The 20,669-nt window shown below is 43.5% G+C and overlaps 1 protein-coding gene across 1 annotated transcript; it reads left to right on the forward strand.

Annotated features, from left to right (window-relative positions):
• The first annotated feature begins 871 nt into the window (after positions 1-871).
• Positions 872-14,303, forward strand: LOC141778347 (uncharacterized). The gene is made up of 9 exons (XM_074652552.1): positions 872-992; positions 1,156-1,213; positions 5,555-5,905; positions 7,062-7,328; positions 9,035-9,322; positions 9,673-9,786; positions 9,913-9,977; positions 10,139-11,983; positions 12,365-14,303. Exons 2-9 carry the CDS (start codon positions 1,174-1,176, stop codon positions 12,392-12,394), a joined length of 3,000 nt encoding a protein of 999 aa, XP_074508653.1. The 5' UTR covers positions 872-992; positions 1,156-1,173; the 3' UTR covers positions 12,395-14,303.
• Positions 14,304-20,669: the final 6,366 nt, after the last annotated feature.

Below are 20,669 nucleotides of genomic sequence, written 5' to 3' on the forward strand. Positions count from 1 at the left end.
TTCATCATATGTTTTTATGTTAAATCTTGAAGTCTGAAAAGTGTCTAGCACCTACAGCTCTCAGATAGATGTGGAATAAAACGTAGGCCTACAACATTTCTCTCTGAAATACTTACTTAAAGCTGAAGTAGGCGAGATTGGAGAAATATGATTACATTTTTTTTTTTTTTTTTAAACGGTCGCTATATCCTGACAGTAGTGCATGAGACAGATAATCTGAAAAAAATAAATCCTGTTCCTCTGTGTCCTCCGGTGCTCCTAACGGCATCTGCAAGATTTCACAGCCAGAGGAAAACAAGCAGTAAGAGCTGATCTGAGGTCTGCTGTCCAGCTGCCGTCTATGAGAGCCGGCTGTCAATCACACGCGGACACCGATCAAACGGTCAAACTAGGCAGCGCTGATCAAATATGAATCAATATTCTGTTACGTTAATGCCTATTTCTCTCCTCAGATGTTGTCAGAATCATCTTATAGTGCACGGTTTAGCTGTAAAATGAGAAAGTTTGTGACCCAGCAGACATGTTGAGATCAGGTTGAGATGGCTTGAAGGAACGCCAAGTTATGGTCACATGACCGGAGCACAGCCAATAGGAACACTCTCTCTCTCTGAAATCACCTGTGATTGGCCAAAGTCTCCCGTCACAGCTAGATTTTCTAAAGCCTGAAAACAGAGCCATGAGGAGGAGCAGAAGTCTAGTTTTCTCTCAGAACACTTGAATTACAATATGCTGAAAGGTTATTATGGAACTTTTGCCCAATAATGCAAACATTTTTTTTTTGCCTACTGCAGCTTTAAGAACACTTGCGCACTTTCCTGCAGACCTTAACACCTGCACACCTGCAGGCCTGTCTCTTTAAGAGAACAGGTGCGTCATTATCAGGTAATAGTGGAGAAACAGGAAGTATAACCTCATTTGTTGGCGAGAACAAACCGACACAGAGTCTTTATTCAGCACAAACATCAACATGAAGGCAGAAGGAAACTACTGCGGTGAGTTTCCTCTTCATCACTAGGAAAGAAGTTAGTTTTAGTCAGGTATAATCTGAATTAAACAGCACAGGTAATAAATCTGTATATCTGTTATTGGATGAAGTCAGTTTAGAAACATACAGAAGTTGTTTCTAGTGTGTTAAAGTGTTTCATCCCTCTGCAGACCAGCCTGACTGAAGACATGACACAACCTTTGCTCCATCTCGGTCTGTCGCTGGCAGGTAAAACTATTTACTCTGACAGTTTCTCCTCTTCCTCTTCCTCCTCTTCCTCCTCTTCCTCCTGCTGCAGAAGCGTTCAGATGGTTCAAACGAAACGTCTCTAAAGAAGAGTATCTGTTGTCTCTTCTGTGGGGAGATGTGGTATTCAAAGCACGTTTATAAAACATGCATTTCAAGCATTAAGCTCGTCTTAAACCTGAACAGCTGCATTCCTCCACTGACTGCTGCTGAGTGACGTGATGCCTTCACGGCCTGACCTGCTGTGGTGATTCAGAATGGTGTTTCTATGTTTGTATGACACTTATTAATAGATTGGGATGGGCAGTACTGTAGTGTTTGAATCCAGTAATCATACAAGGTTGTTGCTCATGCATGAATGAAAATGGGCCAACTTCCAACACCGATACTCGGCTAATATGTTTATGAAAATATGACTTTATATGTGTTGTGATTATTCAGTCAAAGGTCAGCTTGCTTTTAATGACACAAATCACAGCACTTACCAATAAACTACTTTGTTACAAAGTAATGAAAATAAGCAAAATCACACAAATACTAGGGCTGTCAATTAATCACACATTTTTTTTTAAAGGGAGATTTGTCAAGTATTTAAAGGTCCCATATCGTGCTCATTTTCAGGTTTGTGTTTCTACTAGAACATATTTGGATGCTGCAATGTTAAATAAAACAACTTTATTTTCCTCGTACTGTCTGCCTGAATATACCTGTATTTACACTCTGTCTGAAACGCTCCGTTTTAGTGCATTTCAACGGAATAGCAACAGTTTGGGTCCATGTTCACTTCCTGTCAGTTGATGTTTTTTACTTACGCTGCAACAGGAAATAAACTGGGACACATTTAGAATGTGTACGTTTAAAACCGTGTAATGGTCTAAATATTGTATATTTGTGATATCACAAATGGACAGAAATCCTAACGGCTTGTTTCAAACGCACAATTTCTGAATACGGGCTGTGTGTATTTCTCCGTATATTGAGGGTTTTGATAGTTTAACAGTATTTATAAAGCACTTAAACCTGCTTTATAATATAAAAGACCAGAAAATCTCACCTTTTACAATATGGGACCTTTAATACTCTTATCAACATGGGAGTAGGCAAATATGCTGCTTTATGCAAATGTAGTTTATATTTATTATTGGAAATCAAAAACATGACAGATATTGTCCAGAAACCCTCACAGGTACTGCATTTAGCATAAAACAATATGCTCAAATCATAACATGAAGTTCTACAAGGCAACAACAGCTGTCAGTGTGTCAGTGTGCTGACTTGACTATGACTTGCCCCAAACTGCATGTGATGATCATAAAGTGTGCATGTCTGTAAAGGGGAGACTGGTGGGTACCCATAGAACCCATTAACATTCACACATCTGGAGGTCAGCGGTCAAGGGGATCCCTCTGAAAATGGCCATGCCAGTTATTCCCCGCCAAAATTTAGCGCAAGTTTGGAGCTTTATTTCGGCTTTTTCCAATGGATTCCTCAGGTTTTCTAGTTTCATATGATGCCGGTATCTTCACTACTCGCTACAAACTAAAAACCACAAATTACGTTAATGCGTTAAAGAAACCAGTGGCGTTAAAACGAATTTGCATTATCGCGTTAACTCTTACAGCCCTGATAAATACACAAACTTTGACTCCTTCAAAAGGTTGTTTAACCACATGTATGCACAACATGCACAATTTAAAGTATAGATGTAATCCTACTCTAAGTGTTGTCTGTGTTATCGAAAGCCTGATATATCTAGATTTTCTGCATTGATGTCCAAAAACAATTAAAAAATATGAGTGAGCCACTTGTAATTTATTGCGAATCCATCCTACATACGCCGTCCTTCTGCTGTAAATGTATATTACTCCGCCGATGAAAATAGTCCTCAACAGATGCACTATTTATTCCTGTTTGAGGAACATCTGTTAAAGCCCATGGGCCCAGCTGCTGGAAATTACCCCAGAAGAAATGTATTAGTGAGCAGTTTTTAAAGATTTACAACTTCAGTAGGAACAAAGGGGGGGAGTGGGGTTGGTGGCAGACAAAGTGTTGAGAGACATACCAACACATTGATAGTTTTGGTCTTCTAATGGGATTTTTTGACGATAACAACATTATATAATAATGGCAGCCTTACCCTTATAAAGTGCACATGCATTTTATGTTTGTGAGGTTTCTCGCATAATGTATACCAAATGAGTAGTGTTATCTATTGTGGTATGAATATTCCCATCCAAAATTACAGATCGTTACCCTGGCATAATACGGCGTTGGATGCATAAAAATGATCTACTTTAGGTATTTGTGCTGCAAGATGAGCCCAGAAAATGAGCAGCAAGAATGTAAATGATATTTTAATTTGTTCATTAACTAAGGGTTGTTGTTCATGCATGGAAGATAATAATTAAAGTAATGATCAGCAACATTTTCATATAATTAAATATTAATTTTACTGCCTGTCTATCTGCGATTGATATTACAAAATTCAACCTACATAGTTCATAAAAGCTTCTAAACGCCTGCGGTTTGGTGGCTGTGTCTCTGACAAAACATCCTTCGGTGCACAAGAAGTGATTTATTTTTCATTTTCAGGAACAGCGGTTAGTTTGGAAGAAATGGAAGATTGTTAGAATGAACAGTTAGACCCACCTACCAGCTAATCTCTGTAGTTTATCATCAGATCAGTGTTGCTAAAGTTGTTGGCATGACTTCAGGGCTCTCTGCCATTACTCACTCTGCAACTAAATCATTCTCATAGTTACATAGTGATATTCATAGTTATGAATTAAGTGTAACTTACAGTCGTATTTTCAACGTATTTAAATTGCGTCCTTGAAAAACAATCCAACGGTACATGAAGGCATCGACACTGTGCCGCGTCGCTCACGGGGCTTTCTCCCTTCTGACTCATGTCTCTTTATCTTTCTGTCTCTACTGATAAAACAACAAGGCCAGTGATATTTTTAATCAGGCACCGGAACACTTTTGATGTCTTTAACAACTCTGTGTGTGGGAACCTGAACGCAATCCATCTCGCTGTTGGCTCTTGTCATTTTATACTCTGCTCCCCTGTGAAAACGGAATGAAGGCAGTCCAGCGAGACTGATCAGGACCATATTGATTTGATTCACTGTAATTCATTGGCCAGAGCGTTGTTGCGTGGTAGCTTTATATGCCAATAAAACAGCACTGAAAGCCTGAATCTGTTAAACTAACACAAACAAGGGGAGGACTGGCAGCGAAATACAAAAACACAGATTTTTTTTTTCTCATCTTCGCTTACGTACAAACTACAAATGGACAAACAGCATACTACAGTTAAATGCCTGTAAAGTCAATGGTTCTTTACAACATTGTTTTGAAAAAATTGCTTATGCACCGCTGATTCTCGAGAAGAGAAACAGCAAATATGATTTCGACACGGCTTACGTTAAGTCAGCCTAACTAAAACACAAAATAGATGTTTAGCTTGGGATCACTTACAATCCAAAAAACATGGTGTGAAATCTACGAGGGAGAAAAGAGTGTGTACCTTACTAATAGGTTTTTACCCCCTGAGCCCAGCCTGTGTGTATCTATAGATTTTGTTCTCTGCAGTGCTGAAAGAAGCATTCACATCCTTTTGCTTAAGTAAAAGTACCACAACATTGATTTAAAAAGTCTCTATATTACAAGTTCAAGGGTCTTTATTCATCATTTGTCAATTCCAGCAAAGCAGTCATTGGCAATATGTATATATGAAAATCTAAGGCATAAAATAGTGCAGTTAAAGAGACTGTTTATAACTTCTTACACGTATAAATCATTGCGGGTCGGTGTCCAATGCGCACTTTTGTGTGGCTACGCTGTTCAGACTCAGACTCCAACACAAACTACACGGAAGCACCAAAACCGCAAAGTTGTATCTAGTGAAGCCCGTCTGTTAAACAGTGTTGGCCGCGGGGGAGACCGTAGCTTTGGTCTCCAGGGCCGGAGTCTCTGCTGTACTCTGCTCCTCTGCCTGCCTTCACTCACACACCGCGCTCGTTCTCACTCGCTCTCTCGCTCCACCTCTCATGTGCATGCGTGCACACTCCACACTGCAGAAGAGTCAGTTTAGCTCTGAGAATATCTAGTGAATGTTCAATGTTCAGTCCTCCAGACCAACAGAGGTTTCCTGTGTCTTGTGAAGTGACGGGGCTCCGCAGAGAGAAACGTTATCGTCGAATTGGTGCATCCCTAAAAGTAACATCAAATTGAAATACCTAGCTCAGTAGTACTTGAGTAAATGTACTCAGTTACATTCCCCCAATGGTTCTCTCTCCTTTTTTATTTTCTGTCTAGTCCTCCTCTCTGCCAATGTGCTGGCTCAGGACCCGGTCCAGATCCAGTTCCAGACCGACCCGGTGCTGGTTCAAACTGGTACTGAGATCGTGTTCACGGTGCTGACGGTGCCCCAGGTTTTTTCCATGGAATGGCAATACCAAGGAGGAGTCACTGTGGGTCAGTGGTCCGGAGGAAGCCCAGCGGTTAACCCGGGGACCCAGTTCGAGGGCAGGGTCACCATCGCTGCCACCCAGCTCCGGATCGGGAGCGCCCAGCTCCGAGACGCCGGGAACTTCACGGTGGTGGTGACCCCCGTCGCTACAACAGGCCTGCTCACTAACTCCAGATCGATACAGCTAAGGGTGTTTGGTAAGAGATAAAGGAGTGTGTGTCTGCGAGTGAACTTAAGAGAGAAGAAGAGGAGGAGGAGGAGGAGGAGGAGGAGGAGGAGGAGGAGGGATGGTGGGAGGTGGTGAAGTGTGCGGTAGAGGATGGTTTTGGAGGGAAGCGATAATGTTAAGGAGGAACAGAAGGGAGTAAAGAGAGAAGAGGGAGGATTTGGGGAGGAAGAGAATTAGTCTGGGAGGTATAATGAAATTAGTGACCCATAGTAGGCGAGGTAAAATTAATGAAAAAGGAGGAGGGGATGAAGCTAGTGGTTCAGGGCTTTATGCTAATAAAACCCATTTGATATGCAGCACTCATGCTCTTAGATGTTTGATATTGTAGCCGTCTAAATGTGTAGCGTTACATTTACATACAGTACATATAGTATTTGCATTCATTTGCATTCAGCACTGTAATGAAGCCTGAACAGCAGCTCTTTATTTCCAGTCACACCGACGTTACAGTCTCTCTCATTGCTCTTACCAGCAGCGCTAACAGGGTGTCAGGGTGACCAAAATGTTAGAAGCACTAGTCTATTACCGCTGAAAGGTCACATCCTCCAAACTCACATCTGCTAGTTCATGTCATGGAACATCCGCGTCCCTGAGCACGACAACCTCCCACTTACTCACTCACAACTTACTCTGCAAATGGCTAAAAGCTAAAATCCTAAAATATGAAATGCTCCTGCTGCAAGCGGAAAGTCTGCAGGTGATTAGAGCTATTTGGTGGCGGCTCGGATGTTTTTGTTTGTTTGCTATTGCCGCTGCGGTTCTCTCTTAGTCACAGCCTCCTCCGTCAGCACGCCCCCCCCTCTTCTCCCTCTCCAATTATTTAACTTAGGCTGCCCGCCAAGAGGCATCTCGGCTACCACTCACACCGTCTGCCCTCTTATTCGCCATCTGTGCCTCTATCTGAATCCTGTCCCTTCTCAGCTCTGACTTCTTTGATTACAACAAATGATCCTCAACAGAGACATAAAACTGCCCTCTATTGCTCTGTCACTCCAACTTTTGAAGTGCGCTCTCTCATATTCACCGCATGCTCTATACCTACAGTAATAGTGCCTTTAGAAACCTCCTCTGGGTAATTCTGCTTTTGCAGCTCTTTGGTAAAACATGTTTTACTCTCCCTGCAGATGCTGTGGCGGTGGTGAGTCTGATTGTTCCCACGGTGGCGGTGGAGGGGAGGAATGTGTCTCTGAGGTGCACGTGGACCGCCGGGACAGAAATTACAGTCCAGTGGGGCAAAGGAGGCGTAGCCGTCACCCCCGACGCCAGGATCACCATCTCAGGCGGCTCGCTGGACATCAACCCAGCCAGGCGGGGGGATGCCGGGGAGTACACGTGTACCGTCAGCAACCCTGTCAGCGCCCAAACGGCCGCCCGGAGCCTCACTGTCTTCTGTGAGTTTGCACTGATCAAGACAAGTGGCAGCTAATCTGCTGTAGCCACTGCAAACAGCAGTAGCTTATCTACTCTATCTACATTGCACCGCACACAGTGGGCTGAATTGCACTTGGGTTGCACAGGACATTCTCCCATAAGCTCGTTGTACTGCTTCTAGCTTTGTCTTGATCACATCCTTAAATCCTAATGCGACGGTCTCACAGCAACAATCAGCCCAACGGCATACTAAAGTGGTTCCACATCGTCGTCCTCTAACATCGAACAGAAGTTTCTTTACCCACGTGAAAAACATATCAGATTGTGTTGTTAAAATCTGCTGGGGCTCCGCACGCCACAAGTGTATGCACTAATAGAAAGTCACCACTTCCTGTGGCCACGCAGACACCAGACTTTAATTTGGTCATGTGTCACAGCACTTGTTCTGCTCTCAGATGCAACTAACAGTTATTTTCCTTATCGAGTCGTCTCTTAATTGCTCGGTCTATGAATAATCAGAAACTAGTGAATAACGCTCCGCGCAATTTCCCACAAGCTAAGGTGGCATCTTGAAATTTGATTTAAAATAATATAAAACAGAAAACATCTCACATTTTGAAAAGATAACATCTGTAAATATTTGGTCTTTTTACAAGATAAATTACTTGAACTATTAATTCAATATCAGAATTGCTGTTGACAATTGTTTTGATGATATTTGGGGAATACGCTTATTCGGCTTCTTGCAGAGAGCTAGGCGAGAAAATGTATTCCACTCTCATGTTTACACGTTAAAAATTAAACTGGAACCGGTCGCCAGTTAGCTTAGCTCAGCGTGCAGAGTGGAAGAGGATAACTAAGATAGCTAAATCCGCCTATCAGCACTGCTAAAGCTTATTATTTATCACGTTATCACCTTTGTTAAATTGAATCGTTTGCTTTTGCGTTTGTTTAACCTGATCAAAAACTACTTGTAAAAGCTACAAGTCACATAATTCCCACAACTATTCCCTTTCATGAAGTTCCTCCTATAGCTTGAAATACAAGTAATTATACAAAAACTGATAGTACTGTACAGTGTTGTAGTCAAGTCGACCTAAACCGACCTAAGACCAAGACCAGACTCGAAATGTCTGGATAAAATAATCAGAAGACATTGCAGAGGTGAATTTAGAATGTTCCTTTGTTTTCTACGAGCAAACACAGCAATGATGTTAACAAATAAATCAGACAATGTAGTGATATCACCGCAGCTGTGAGTCCTCTTAGTCTGACTCCGAGACTAGATCGAGTGAAAACGCGGTCCGAGACGAGACCGAGGTCTCGAGACCGGTCTGGAGCGGGCTGCTGCAACACTGGTACTGTATGTAAAGAGTAGACTCACTAACTGTGTTGAACAGCCAGCAGGCTGCAGGCTGCAGTAACTTATCTGGCAAGTGTCTCCTCATTATGCAGTACTTTGAGTGCTCAATGACCCAAACCTGCCAATCAGGTTCTGCTGTAGATATGACTTGTTGTTTATTTAAGAGGTGGCACCACTGAGTCTCCTACCAGATCAAGGAGGACTCATCAGAATGCTTCAGCCAGACGAGGTGGTTTAAACCCAAACATTTACAAAACGATGAGCTCTTAAGCAGAATATATTTGATATACAGATTTCCCTTGTTGTACTTGTGAACCAAATGTTTGTGATGCTGATAACGTCCTCTGATCATCCCCGAACCAGATGGCCCCGACACCCCGGTGCTGACCAAGGACGCCCCGAAAGAGTGTGTTGTGGAAGGGGACGTGTTGGTGGGACAGACGGTGCGTCTCACCTGCTTGTCCGACTCCCTGCCCCCTGCCCTCTTCTCGTGGCAACGTGACGGACAGCCGGTCGCGTCCGGCCAGCCGGGCAGCGGGGTGCTCAGCGTTCAGACTTTCTCAACGGACGAGAGCGGCCGGTACGTCTGCACGGCCAGAAACGACATCACCACAGGCACGTCGATGCAAGGGACAGACTTGGCAATCGTAGGTGAGTTATGGTGGACGCAGACCTATCTGTGACTGATAATGATGACGGTTGGTTTTGGACTCTGTTCCCGAATCTGTCTTCACGACAGGAGAGGGACAGAAAGTATCGTGGGAGATTGATCCGGTGAGAATGTGGCCAAAGTCGTTCAGTGACTTTCACACACACGTTCTCCTCCTTTTATTTTTCATTTCTTTCTCTGTTTCTCGTTCGCTGCTATTAATTCATCACCCTTTTTTTTAGAATCTTCCCCTCTATCATTTTTTCCTTCTTCTCGTCCTCTTGTCTGTCTGAGCTCCAGACTCATTATCTTTATTAATTCTCCGCCTTTGACTCCATTCTTTCTGTTTCAGACACATGTCTAGATGTAGGGGAAGTGGTGGGGATTGTGATCGGCTGTTTGCTGCTGATCATAATCATCGTGCTCCTCATCCTGCTCATTGTCTTTCTCTGTCGGAGGAGGAGGGGTAAGTCCGTGTGTGCCATCGTGGACATTTTGTTTGTCCACTATTTGATTGTATATTATGCTGAGTCGAACACTTTGTAAAAGGCTTCTTTTCTTGCACTGAAGTGATTTCTTTTTGTTATTACAGCAGAACAGAGACAAAGTGATGCTGCTGTGCTCGTGCAGAAGACCAACCCAAATCCCCGGCCTATAGTAAGCCGCAGTAAAGTTTACATATGATTCACCATTGATTTTGTCTTCATCCTGTCCATGTGCTGGTGCTAAAGGGCTTTTCACAAATTAACCCTCTCATTCCATCTTTCTTTTGCTGTCTCTTCTCTCCCTCCCATCGTTTGTCATCTGCTCCCATTAAGCCTCCAGATCTGCAACCTAATGGTGCAAGGGATTTGGGCCAAGGTCCCCACCCCCCCCTCTATAACACGCGCCACCCCGACCGCTTGTACGCAGACCCGCGCGGAGGCAACCCACAGACACTGCCGCTGAACGGGCTGCATAACTCCGACACACACCAACACAATGGTCACACCCACACGAATGGACTCCTACACAATGCCTCTCAGAACGGCAATTCATACCCACACAATGGTGTTGACAACCGGGCTTTCACGCACACCGATGCTCTGAACGCAAACACACTCCCGAACACGCAGCAGCAAAATCCTAGCATCGTCATACAGACTGGCACTGCGCAGGGCGGCGCCCAGCAGCCGGCGGTCCACGTCAACCTCAACACGCTGCCACAAACCGCACAGCAAAACAGCAATGCACAGATGCCCGCCATTCATGTCAATCTTAACTCATACCCACCCGCTGGCCAACAGGCTCAGCAAGACAGCTCATTTCCTCTCCCCAATACAACCAATAATAACGCTTCACAAACCCAACAAAATTTAGCTTACACATCAAATCCCAGAATGCAGAGTGGCCAGTTCTATCCTAGTGACCCCCGGCTGAATGGTCACATAGAAGCCGGTCACGAAGATCAGCCTGGACTTGTCCCGACTGGATACACCCACTATAACAGTAATACCGCTTCTCAGCGAAACGCCAACACGCAGACGTACCAGCAGGAGCCAGAGCCTCATCGCAGGTCTGAAAGAAACTCATGGGATCTCCTCAGAGGGACGCCAGCTTATCCCAGCGGCACGTTTCAGAGAGGAGAGACCTCACCTGTGTTCACCTCTGACTCTACAGACTACACTACCCATCCTCCCATACGAGAGGCGAGAACGCCAAACAGATCTCAGCCTCAAACTCCGAGCCAAATCATTTCCCGGATCAGAGCTTCACCCAGATCAGATGCCCCGTCGGCGGACAGACGGACACGGAGCCGTTCAGCTGATCTGCGAGGCCCAAACACTCGCAGCGTAACACAGCTCGAGGCTGAACGCCACACGCAGGGAAGCGGCCACACACAAAGGAGGAGCGCTCCGCGGGACATCAGAGGTTCGCCTGGTAGCCAGACCGCCCCCAGGCAGGAAGCCACACACAACAATAACCCCCGGGCACTGCCACTCATGAGCCAGCAGGCCTCTGTAGGCCACTCTGCTCTGTCACAAGGACCCATGACACAACAGGGACTGACTGCACCGCGGGGCGCAGATTCAAGAGCTTTGGCTGATCCTAATCACCTGCCACAGGCACACATGGCCCAGCAACACAGAGCCGTACCGATCCAAACAGCACCACAAGGCCTGGGCAAACAGACACAGCCTGTCATAAATGGTGCCAATCAACCTCGCCAAGGAGGCACTGCTCCAGTCCCACTCTCTTCTGCCCAGCGTAATCCCAGTAACCTAACCCAGGCTGCACTTACAGCCCACGCTGAGAGGGCTCAGACATTTCAGAATCGGAAACAACAGACCCAGGCCGCCCTGCTCCACCCTGGACCACAGGCTCGTCACGCTGCTGCTGCCGGGGCTCAGCACGCACCGCCCCTTCCTCCTGTGATCCCCCTCGCACAGTTCCAGACCCTCCCCAAGAAGCACACCCAGCACAGATCCCCAGCTAGAGGTCCTCAGCCCCCCAGGCCTCCTGTTAACATACCGGTGGCTCAACGACCCCGACAAGTACAACAGCGGCCCGCCAACCATCATCACCATCCTGGAAACGGCCACTTGAATGTCAGTGCACACAGGCATGCCCATGCCGATGCCCGTGGCAACGGGCAGCCTTCCCACTTCACCCACCCACAGCAGGTAAATCTGCAGCCAACAGCAGCCATGTGTTTTGTGTTCATGTGTATTGATATTACAGATTTCCAGCACACGGTTCTCTCTCAGATTTGCACTTACGGATGTCATATCATGTTCCTGTATATGTCCATGTGTACAGCGTTTCTACCTGTACTGTCACCTCAACAGTTTGTGCTTTTGTCTGTAGAGAGATGCTTGACAGCACATGTAAACGGATGTTGCATTTTTACGATTGACAGTCTTCTTGGTGCCACAAAAAAATGTATTTAGTCGTGAGTGTTTGTGACACTGTGGCGGTTTTTAAAAGCAGCGTTGTGTGTCAGAGGTTCTGCCTCTTCTTCTGCATGACATGTTGGCAATGAAGGGCTTGTTGTGTCTCTCCAGCATCAGGCTCACAGAGGGAGACCAAGATGATGACAGATGTCAGCAGACAACCGTCCCGTATGCATCCACTGACACAAACAAACAGCTGACAGACGTGATCCAATACACCACAAGCAAGACTGACTGCACAAGGTTCTGCTCTCAACAAAAGCTGGTATCTCAGAAATACAGTCAGTTATTTTAATGGAGGAATCGAACATGTCTCCCATGGGGAGGATAAAATGTAACTTTTTGAAATGGAGTCCTGCTTTCCTAGAAATAAATGACAAAATGATCTCAAAGGAGGCTTCATTTACCCTTTACTACTTATACTAAATTAAATAAGCTACATGATGCTGAAGGATTATTAGATAAAATGCTCCCCCATCAACAACCCACACACACACACACACACACACACACACACACACACAGTTACACACGTATTGCACTATTTTGAATTCTGAAGCGCTGGTCATGCATCAAACTTTGTCAAGAGCCTGCTCAGAGTAGACAAGCTCAGTGATCCATAGCCCTTGACCACGCTCACATCCCCTCATCCATTCATCATGAAAACTAAACAACACTACCTTGACAAAATGCACTTGAGGTGCGTGCATGAATGTCTGATCTAATAGTGACGGGCAGTACATGAGAAGGGACTCGGCCCTCTTGGGAACAGCGATGATTATGGAAGAAGAAATCAGCCCTGTGGGTGGTCTTAATGTACGTGGAACTATTTGTTTTGCGCCTTCTGTTTACAGATGCCTCTTCTGACACTTCTCAATTAAGGGGATTCGCCTCAGTGGTGCTCAGAAGTAACGCTCAGCTAACTATGAAGGGGATCCCACAAATGGATGGGCGCTTATTAATTAAATGCTTTCAATGACTTGGGGAAAATAATCACGCCCATGCATGAATGAGGTCAGCACAAAAGGGCTCGAGCTGCCACGCTTTCTGCTGAAAAGGCACAATTTACTGTCTGCGCTGGGTCATGGACAAACAATGGGATGTCATTATCACTTTAACAGATTATGTATTTATTGATTTATAATGTTTGTGCTTCATTTTAAACTTGTAAAAATGTATTATTTAGGTTGCACCAAAGCTATTATTTATGAATAAATGTTCAATTCATATGGGATTTCAAGGACAAGGCTGGTGATATTCTTTATGTTTATTATTGTCAACAAATCCTGAAGGAACTGATCCTACTTAAAAGTGATGTATCTCAGTCCTCTGTGCCATAGAGCTCCATCGTTGTCTAATAAATACATAATGAGCCACACAGTTTACTGGATGACATGGTTCCATCATTACCATAAACATGGGCACTGTGGTTTATCGCACATACACTATCCTACCGCTGTAAATTCTCACCGGAGCACCACATGTGTATTAATCCCCAGCTGAAAGTAGTCCCCAACATATGCACTACTTACTGCTGTGTGAGTAACATTTACTAAAAGCTACAGTGCCCAGCTGTTGCAGGAAATTACTAAGCCTTTTTTTGAAAACCAAACTACATATTTGCAACCTGTTTTTTTTTGTTTTTTTTCAAAGATTAACATCTTGAGCAGCAACAAATGGGCCGAGAAACGTGAGCAGTGAAGGGAAGTCAAACTAAGTTGTTTTTTGTCTTTTCGTGGGATTTGTTGACGATAAGAACACCTCATCTTCAAACATCAAAATACATAAACTCAACATCCAAATTTGAAAAAAAACGACATGAGCAAATACACAGCACATCTGGCAGCTCCAACCAAACATCTGGAGCCTGAGATTTACTTTACTGCCTTGAAAATTGGTGCCGTTTTAGGAAAATGAATGCTTGTATATACATATGTTGAATATTCATGCTGCAATCACAGTATTTCAGTCTCTTTGCTCCTCAGGAAGGAGTTGTTCATTGTTTGGGCTTTAAGATCTTATTTTCTCAATAACAATAAAGAGTTTTTGTTACTATGTGTGTTTGCGTATAACTTGGTGAAGTGAACAAAACCAAAAGAACTTTCAGATTCGGCACATTGTCTGACTTATTTCCATCACAGTGGAAGTCACTTGTGTAGACTATTCACAGCGATCATTACTTTGTTTTGCCTCTGCTTTCCAAATGAACGTATTCTTCCAAACATTTTTGATTTTCGGTACAAAATGCATCCTCATGCATGTTGACAGTAAGGCAGACCACAAAAAAAAACCCTCCTATTTATTCTGGTGCTCCTCTGAATCACAGAGCTGTTTGCAGTCTGAGCATATTTCTGCTCACTGTGTCTATAGTGCTAATTATGCATGGCGCCTGTGTACACCGAGCGCTGTTGTTGATTCTCCTCAGATGAATCTGTTCCTTCGGCTTGTTGTGGAGGTGCAGAGCGTGTGTTTGGATCACAGCTTCATCAGTCTCCCAATCCCCTGCTCCCACTTGTACGTCACCTCTGATGAACAGTCCTGCTGCTCACTATTGGAGACACTTCACGCTAGTCTAGCACTGTAATGAGTGGAGATGGAGTGCATTTGAGTACCTGGTACTAGAAAAGGTTGCGGCGTCGCCTATACCCGTTCCACATGAAAGCTGTGATTTATGAAAAGTTTGGAGCAGTTTCACAAATAGTGCTTTACTGTTGCTGCTGTCTTTGGAGTGAAGTGTGTTGTTTATGGCCCAAACAACTGGAATTACAAGACCCTGTGTAGTCTTGAAACCCACAACACGGTAAACCTCAAACGCTGATGTGGCCTCCTTCCCTGGGCCAATTTGCATGTAAATCTGCTGGTGTTGTTTTATTATACTGATTTGCCATGATTTACTGTGACTGCCGCAAGTAATTGTAATTGTTTACGCATCCCTTTGGAGGCATAAATTAAAGGCAAACATAACTCAAGTGCGGTGTGTGCAAATAGGGCATTTTTTTTGTATTGATGAATGCTTGTTTTTGTGTGTGTCAAACTGCGGCAGCAGAGAGCTTTCCTGCCTCGAGTGCGTAGCGAGCCGGTGTTGATTTTACTCAGGAGACTATTTGCACAGGAAAACTTAATACCACAAGAAGGCCAATATAATCCTAATCCAATTTTAATTTAAATTCAGTCCAGCTCAGCAGGCACACATATTTTTGTAGATTTGATGGTGTTTTATAGTTTGAAATAACATAGGAGGTGTCCAGACCGAATTTAGTCCAATTACCTAACAGCTCAAATAAAAATTCATGATGCCGCCTTTTCTTTTGTTCACTGCAGTGACGGCGATTATTCTCCACCACCGGGGAAAAGTAAGAGGTCAGGCATGATAGTCCCCGTAAACCCATATCATCACTGAACTGAACTGGTAACTCCTTTGAGATCCATGTGTCCATCCCTGTCCAAGTGTCCTTGAGCAAGATGCTGAACCGCCGCCTCTGTGCACTGACCCCCTTTAGTGAAATGTCACATGAATACGAGTCTCAGAGGAATATGAAATGAAACAAATTTATGATTAAACTTTACACATCGGGGCAGCTGAACAAAAAAAAAGAAACTCAACATTTTCGAGTGTGACAGCATGACCCTGAATTTATAGTTTCAGTCTGTGCCGCGGCCATCTATCCAGTCAAAACGTCCTTGAGCAGGACAGTGAATCCCCAACAGTTCACTGACTGTAAATCGCTCTAGATGGGAGTGCATAAAATGTAAATCACACACCCAGACTGCACCGTGGCAGCCAGGGACTCCATGCCTCATCATCCCACCAGGGGGAGCCATGTGAAAGGATTTTTGAGGTTATCTATTGATCACTCTCCACCCTTTTTTTTTTTCTCCTCAAGGCCTTCACCATCTGTGCAACTTTGATGCTGAGTGCTGAAATTAAAATACAAGCCATAGGCAAAGTTCTCCCTGTCTAGTCCAGCACACAAGAAAAAAATAACACAGTGCAGCAACAAGGAAATCCTCAGTTGTCACAAGCTTGTTTATAGATGCTTAAAGGTGAACTGCTGCCTTCAGGGATACATATCAAACACAGGAACTTCAAAGAGTTTCATGTTTTATCGTAATCTTTTGTTGAGCGTATCATGTTGCGTTTGATATCACCACCGCGCTTTCTCTTTTAAATAAAGGCAGGCTTATTTGCTGATATTTCTCTGTAAGATAAACCAGTAACAAACCCGAGGAGTTCTTGTTGAAATTCAGCGTTTTAAAGCCTTTCCAGTAGATCTTTGATATCCTCTGTGGCTTTAAAATACAACGATGGACAATCTGTTTATCATAGATATACTGTACGGTAGATACACATTCATATTTCCAGATGTTTCCCTTATTATAAAGCAGATGTTTAAAGAAATAACAATGCATAGGTTTACATTAAAAGCGCTTGGCCCAGAGGGCTGCAGTGAAAGAAGGGACTGAAAATGAAACCAAGCATATACATCATACCTACAATGGCACTAAACTACTAAACGCTACTGTTTAAAGGAAAAGGAGTTCACTGACTGAAACCGCAGACAAGAAGAGGCCAAACTTCTTGATGAATTGAAGTAAATTCACGTCAAAACATCCGTTTACAAACTGTCACACACTTTAACAGGCTACTCTGTCAAAAAGTAAGCTCAACTACAAGCCAAGTATTCTTTCTTTGTAGGCCTATAAGGCAAGAATACTTAATTATACTTTTGTAAGATATATCTTGATCAAAAGATTAAGTACAAGTTGTGACAGTCGCCCATTCTCTGGTGCTTGCGGTCGTTTCCCTTTTCCCCGGGTGTTTTTTTGGTTGAATTGCTGAATGATTGGAGGTTTATTCAGTTCACCTGTTGGCTCTTAAAGGATAGTTGAGAGCAGCTTGGTGCGTTCCCCTCTTGGCCAATCAGGGTGTGACGACACCCTTTCTGTAGGGCTTAAGAGAGGTGGGAAACTGCACGCCCAGGGTCATTCTGAACTCTCCTTCACTAAATGCAACATATATTATCAGCCAAGCCAGAAACTCTGGTCTGTTTTAGGCCCTTTTAAGATTCCTGTGCTCTTTTGTGTTTTGCTTTATTGAGACTGTTGTCCCTGTAAATACCCTTCAATTAGTTTACCTGCACTAGGACGGTTAGGGGCTATTTGATCAACTGAAGTCTGGGGGAATCAGTACCGCCACAACGTATAAGCCAGGTATACTAATGGTGCCATCAAATGAAACTCGTGTTTACAACATGGGAAGTCGTGGACACGATATGCTTGGCGTTCAAGTGGTTAAGTGGTAAAGAACACCGCTGCAGAGCAACAGTAATAGTAGCGTTACTATCGGCGTCTAGCAAGCTAGCAAGCGGGTAACATAATGCAGGAAATGCAAAGGCATAATGACAGAGGAGAAAGATGAGGCCGTTATCAACATTTTCCTCACACATATTATAAAATGACCAAGAAAAACAATAAACGACTAAAATTACAATATATTAACTTATTATGCACCAAAAAATTAATTCCATGTCCTCCGCCATTTATGACAACGTCAACAAACACGTCACAAGTCGTGAACTTGGAGCTTTCAGAAACTTTCCACTTACAATGTCGTGAATACTGCAAGAGGAAGGGCGTTCATATGGACTCATCTCGTGAACACGGTAAACACGACCCCATTTGAAGGCACCATTAGACTTCTCTGTATACTTGTCAGTATAAGCTATGTAACCTTAAGTATACTTTTGTTAAGTGTAGCTGTAATAAGTACATAAACTGAAAGTATACTCTCTTATTTTAAATGTAATAGAAGTATACTGATAGCACACTTGAATGAACTTGTTTTTGGTCACAGTAAAACCCCCTCAGTGTATAGACTTGAGCAGGAGTGCATTCTATCGCTGACACACTGACTCATTTGTAAGAAGACGAATGTGTTTATTTCTTCTGTCAAAAGGTACATAGTTCTGCATTGCAATGCATGCACAACACACTCCGGTACGTTTTTATTGCAGTCTTGTTCCGACTCTGCATTACAGCAGACATCGCTACGGGCCATGTAACCAAGCCACACAGCTTAAAGTAGACAAGAGATTGAAACACCCCGACACACTGTACCAACCCGAGGTAGCAGAGATCAGTGTGTGAATCCAGTACGACAACTGCAGCGTGTGGACAAACAGCTCCAGCTGAGTTTCCATAAACTGAAAGTGTAAGTTGTGCAGATAATTATGAGAGGGGATGTAGAAGAAGTAATCTATCAGTTCTCCGTGCTTCTTTGACGGTGTCAATAGTTCTGTAAGTGGCAGTAGGAGCCTGATTAAACAGGAATTTCTGTCCTACCTGCCATGCCTGCAGTGGGGACCTATATCTTTATTTTATCACAAGGCCGTCAGTGGAACTTTAAACACCCTGCAGAACACTAAACTCTGCTTCTAGCTTGACTTATATTTGCACGACAGCGGCCGGATAGATTTCAGCTGTTCCTTGACCGGTTTATGCCACTGACCTACTTTCTTGTGACTGTAAAGCAGAGCACACACAATCAAAACACTCCTGATGACAAAGGTGCAGTGTGTGTACTGAAGGCAGGTTCTTTTACAGCTGAACTGCAGTAATATCTGCACAGCTGCTCTGCCGGCTCACACGCTGCAGAGTAGCCTACTATAAACTACAGAGTCTGCTTAACGGTAATGATGTGCTGCTCTTCCTGCACTGTATGCATATCCAGCCGTCACCCATACCGATGCAGACATCAGTAACCTGTTATCAGACATTGGTCAGGCTCTCGTGGACATCCCTTCCTGCATCCTCATTAATTACAGTATGTGGCCTCAGTATGTGTGTGAATGTGTGTTATTTGATATGGATGTGCTGCCCTACTTCTTTGGGCTCTCAGCTCAGCCTGACTACTTTTAAATTCTAAAAATATGTTTTTACGCCCACAGGAGGAAATGGATTTGAGTGACAGATTTGCCGACAGTAATGAGTTTATCTTCCTTTTAGCAACTCATTAAACATATCTGATTGCACTATCATGTCAAGTCTAATTTATTTGCATTGGTTTTAGTCACAGCAAAGAACTTTAGGGTTTTTAAAACAATGAATACAATATATATATATCTATAAATGATGAAATCCTCCAATTTTATATCCTCAATAAACTAAACAACAAAACCCCTTATTTAGCATTTATAAGCAGTATATAAAGTACACCATTATGATTGAAAGGGTATTTTGAATATATGTTGAGAATAAGATGCAAAATATCATTAAATATGATTACAGCTGTGTGATACTGTAGCCAGTCAATCATAAATAACTTTACACACCATTACAGATGCTTCAAAAGGAGACGTTATAGTTTTCACAAATACATTAATTAACACTTAAATGTCCTTTTTGTCTGCTTACATCTGCATTATACTATGTTTTAAACCATTTATGTGCTTATAAGGAGGTTAAAATAAAGTGTTACCAACAAAAATCAGATGAAAACGTATATACCTGGAAGGGCCTTAAGCTGCCAGTATGCTTCTTCAGAACTGCTTGTTAGATGGGCGAATAGTTTACAGAACCCCCCCCGGCACCTTTCCTACGTCAGACTGTAATTGTTATTTTACGAAACTGATAATTCAACATTCACACACCCACTTCTTGCTCATTGTCATTAGCCAGCTGTGTGGAGGTGTGAAAAGAACAGAGTGCATCACTGCCTTCCAGGAGAACCTGTGAAATATACAGAATATGACGGCTGGCTTTTCACTTGTCCTTCAAGTGTGGCTACTCATAACAACTATAAACATGCATAACCCGTACAGAGAGTGCTGCAAGAAGATTTAAAGAAGAGATATAATGCCCCCTCTTCCTGAAAAGCCCAGTCTAATCTGATTGATCAGCTGGCCCACTCTGTTGTGATTGGTCAATGCTCTAACTAGCTTTGTTTGAGGGTGTGCCAAACTAGCCGCAGGGCAGGTATTATGCAAATGCATTACTTGGTGACATCACCACGTTACAGAGGAAAAGGCGGGACTTCAAGCGATGCGTTTCAGGCAGGTTACTTTGGGCTTTGTAACTTTGCAGACCTTTTTACATACACAAAAAAAAACTATATAACACACTAAAGGAAAGGGAAAACGAGCACGATAGGTCCCCTTTAATGTTGATTACAACATACAAGAGAAACAAAACAGACATGTGAATGTGGACTGTCGTCTCGGGATTGTCGATTTTGATTGTCGATGTCATTATGAGGATATCTGGTAAATGGATATTGCTGGCATCTTGGTCTACTGTAAACCACTGTTGTTCAAATTGCCCCAAAAATTTACAATATGACGGTTCTGAGGTAAAGCGCTGGTAGAAGGGAGGAAGTGGATGATTTGACAAAGGGACTGTTAGTAACTTTTTAAGCGTA

This window comes from Sebastes fasciatus, chromosome 12, assembly GCF_043250625.1.
Source record: "Sebastes fasciatus isolate fSebFas1 chromosome 12, fSebFas1.pri, whole genome shotgun sequence".
Taxonomy (NCBI): domain Eukaryota; kingdom Metazoa; phylum Chordata; class Actinopteri; order Perciformes; family Sebastidae; genus Sebastes; species Sebastes fasciatus.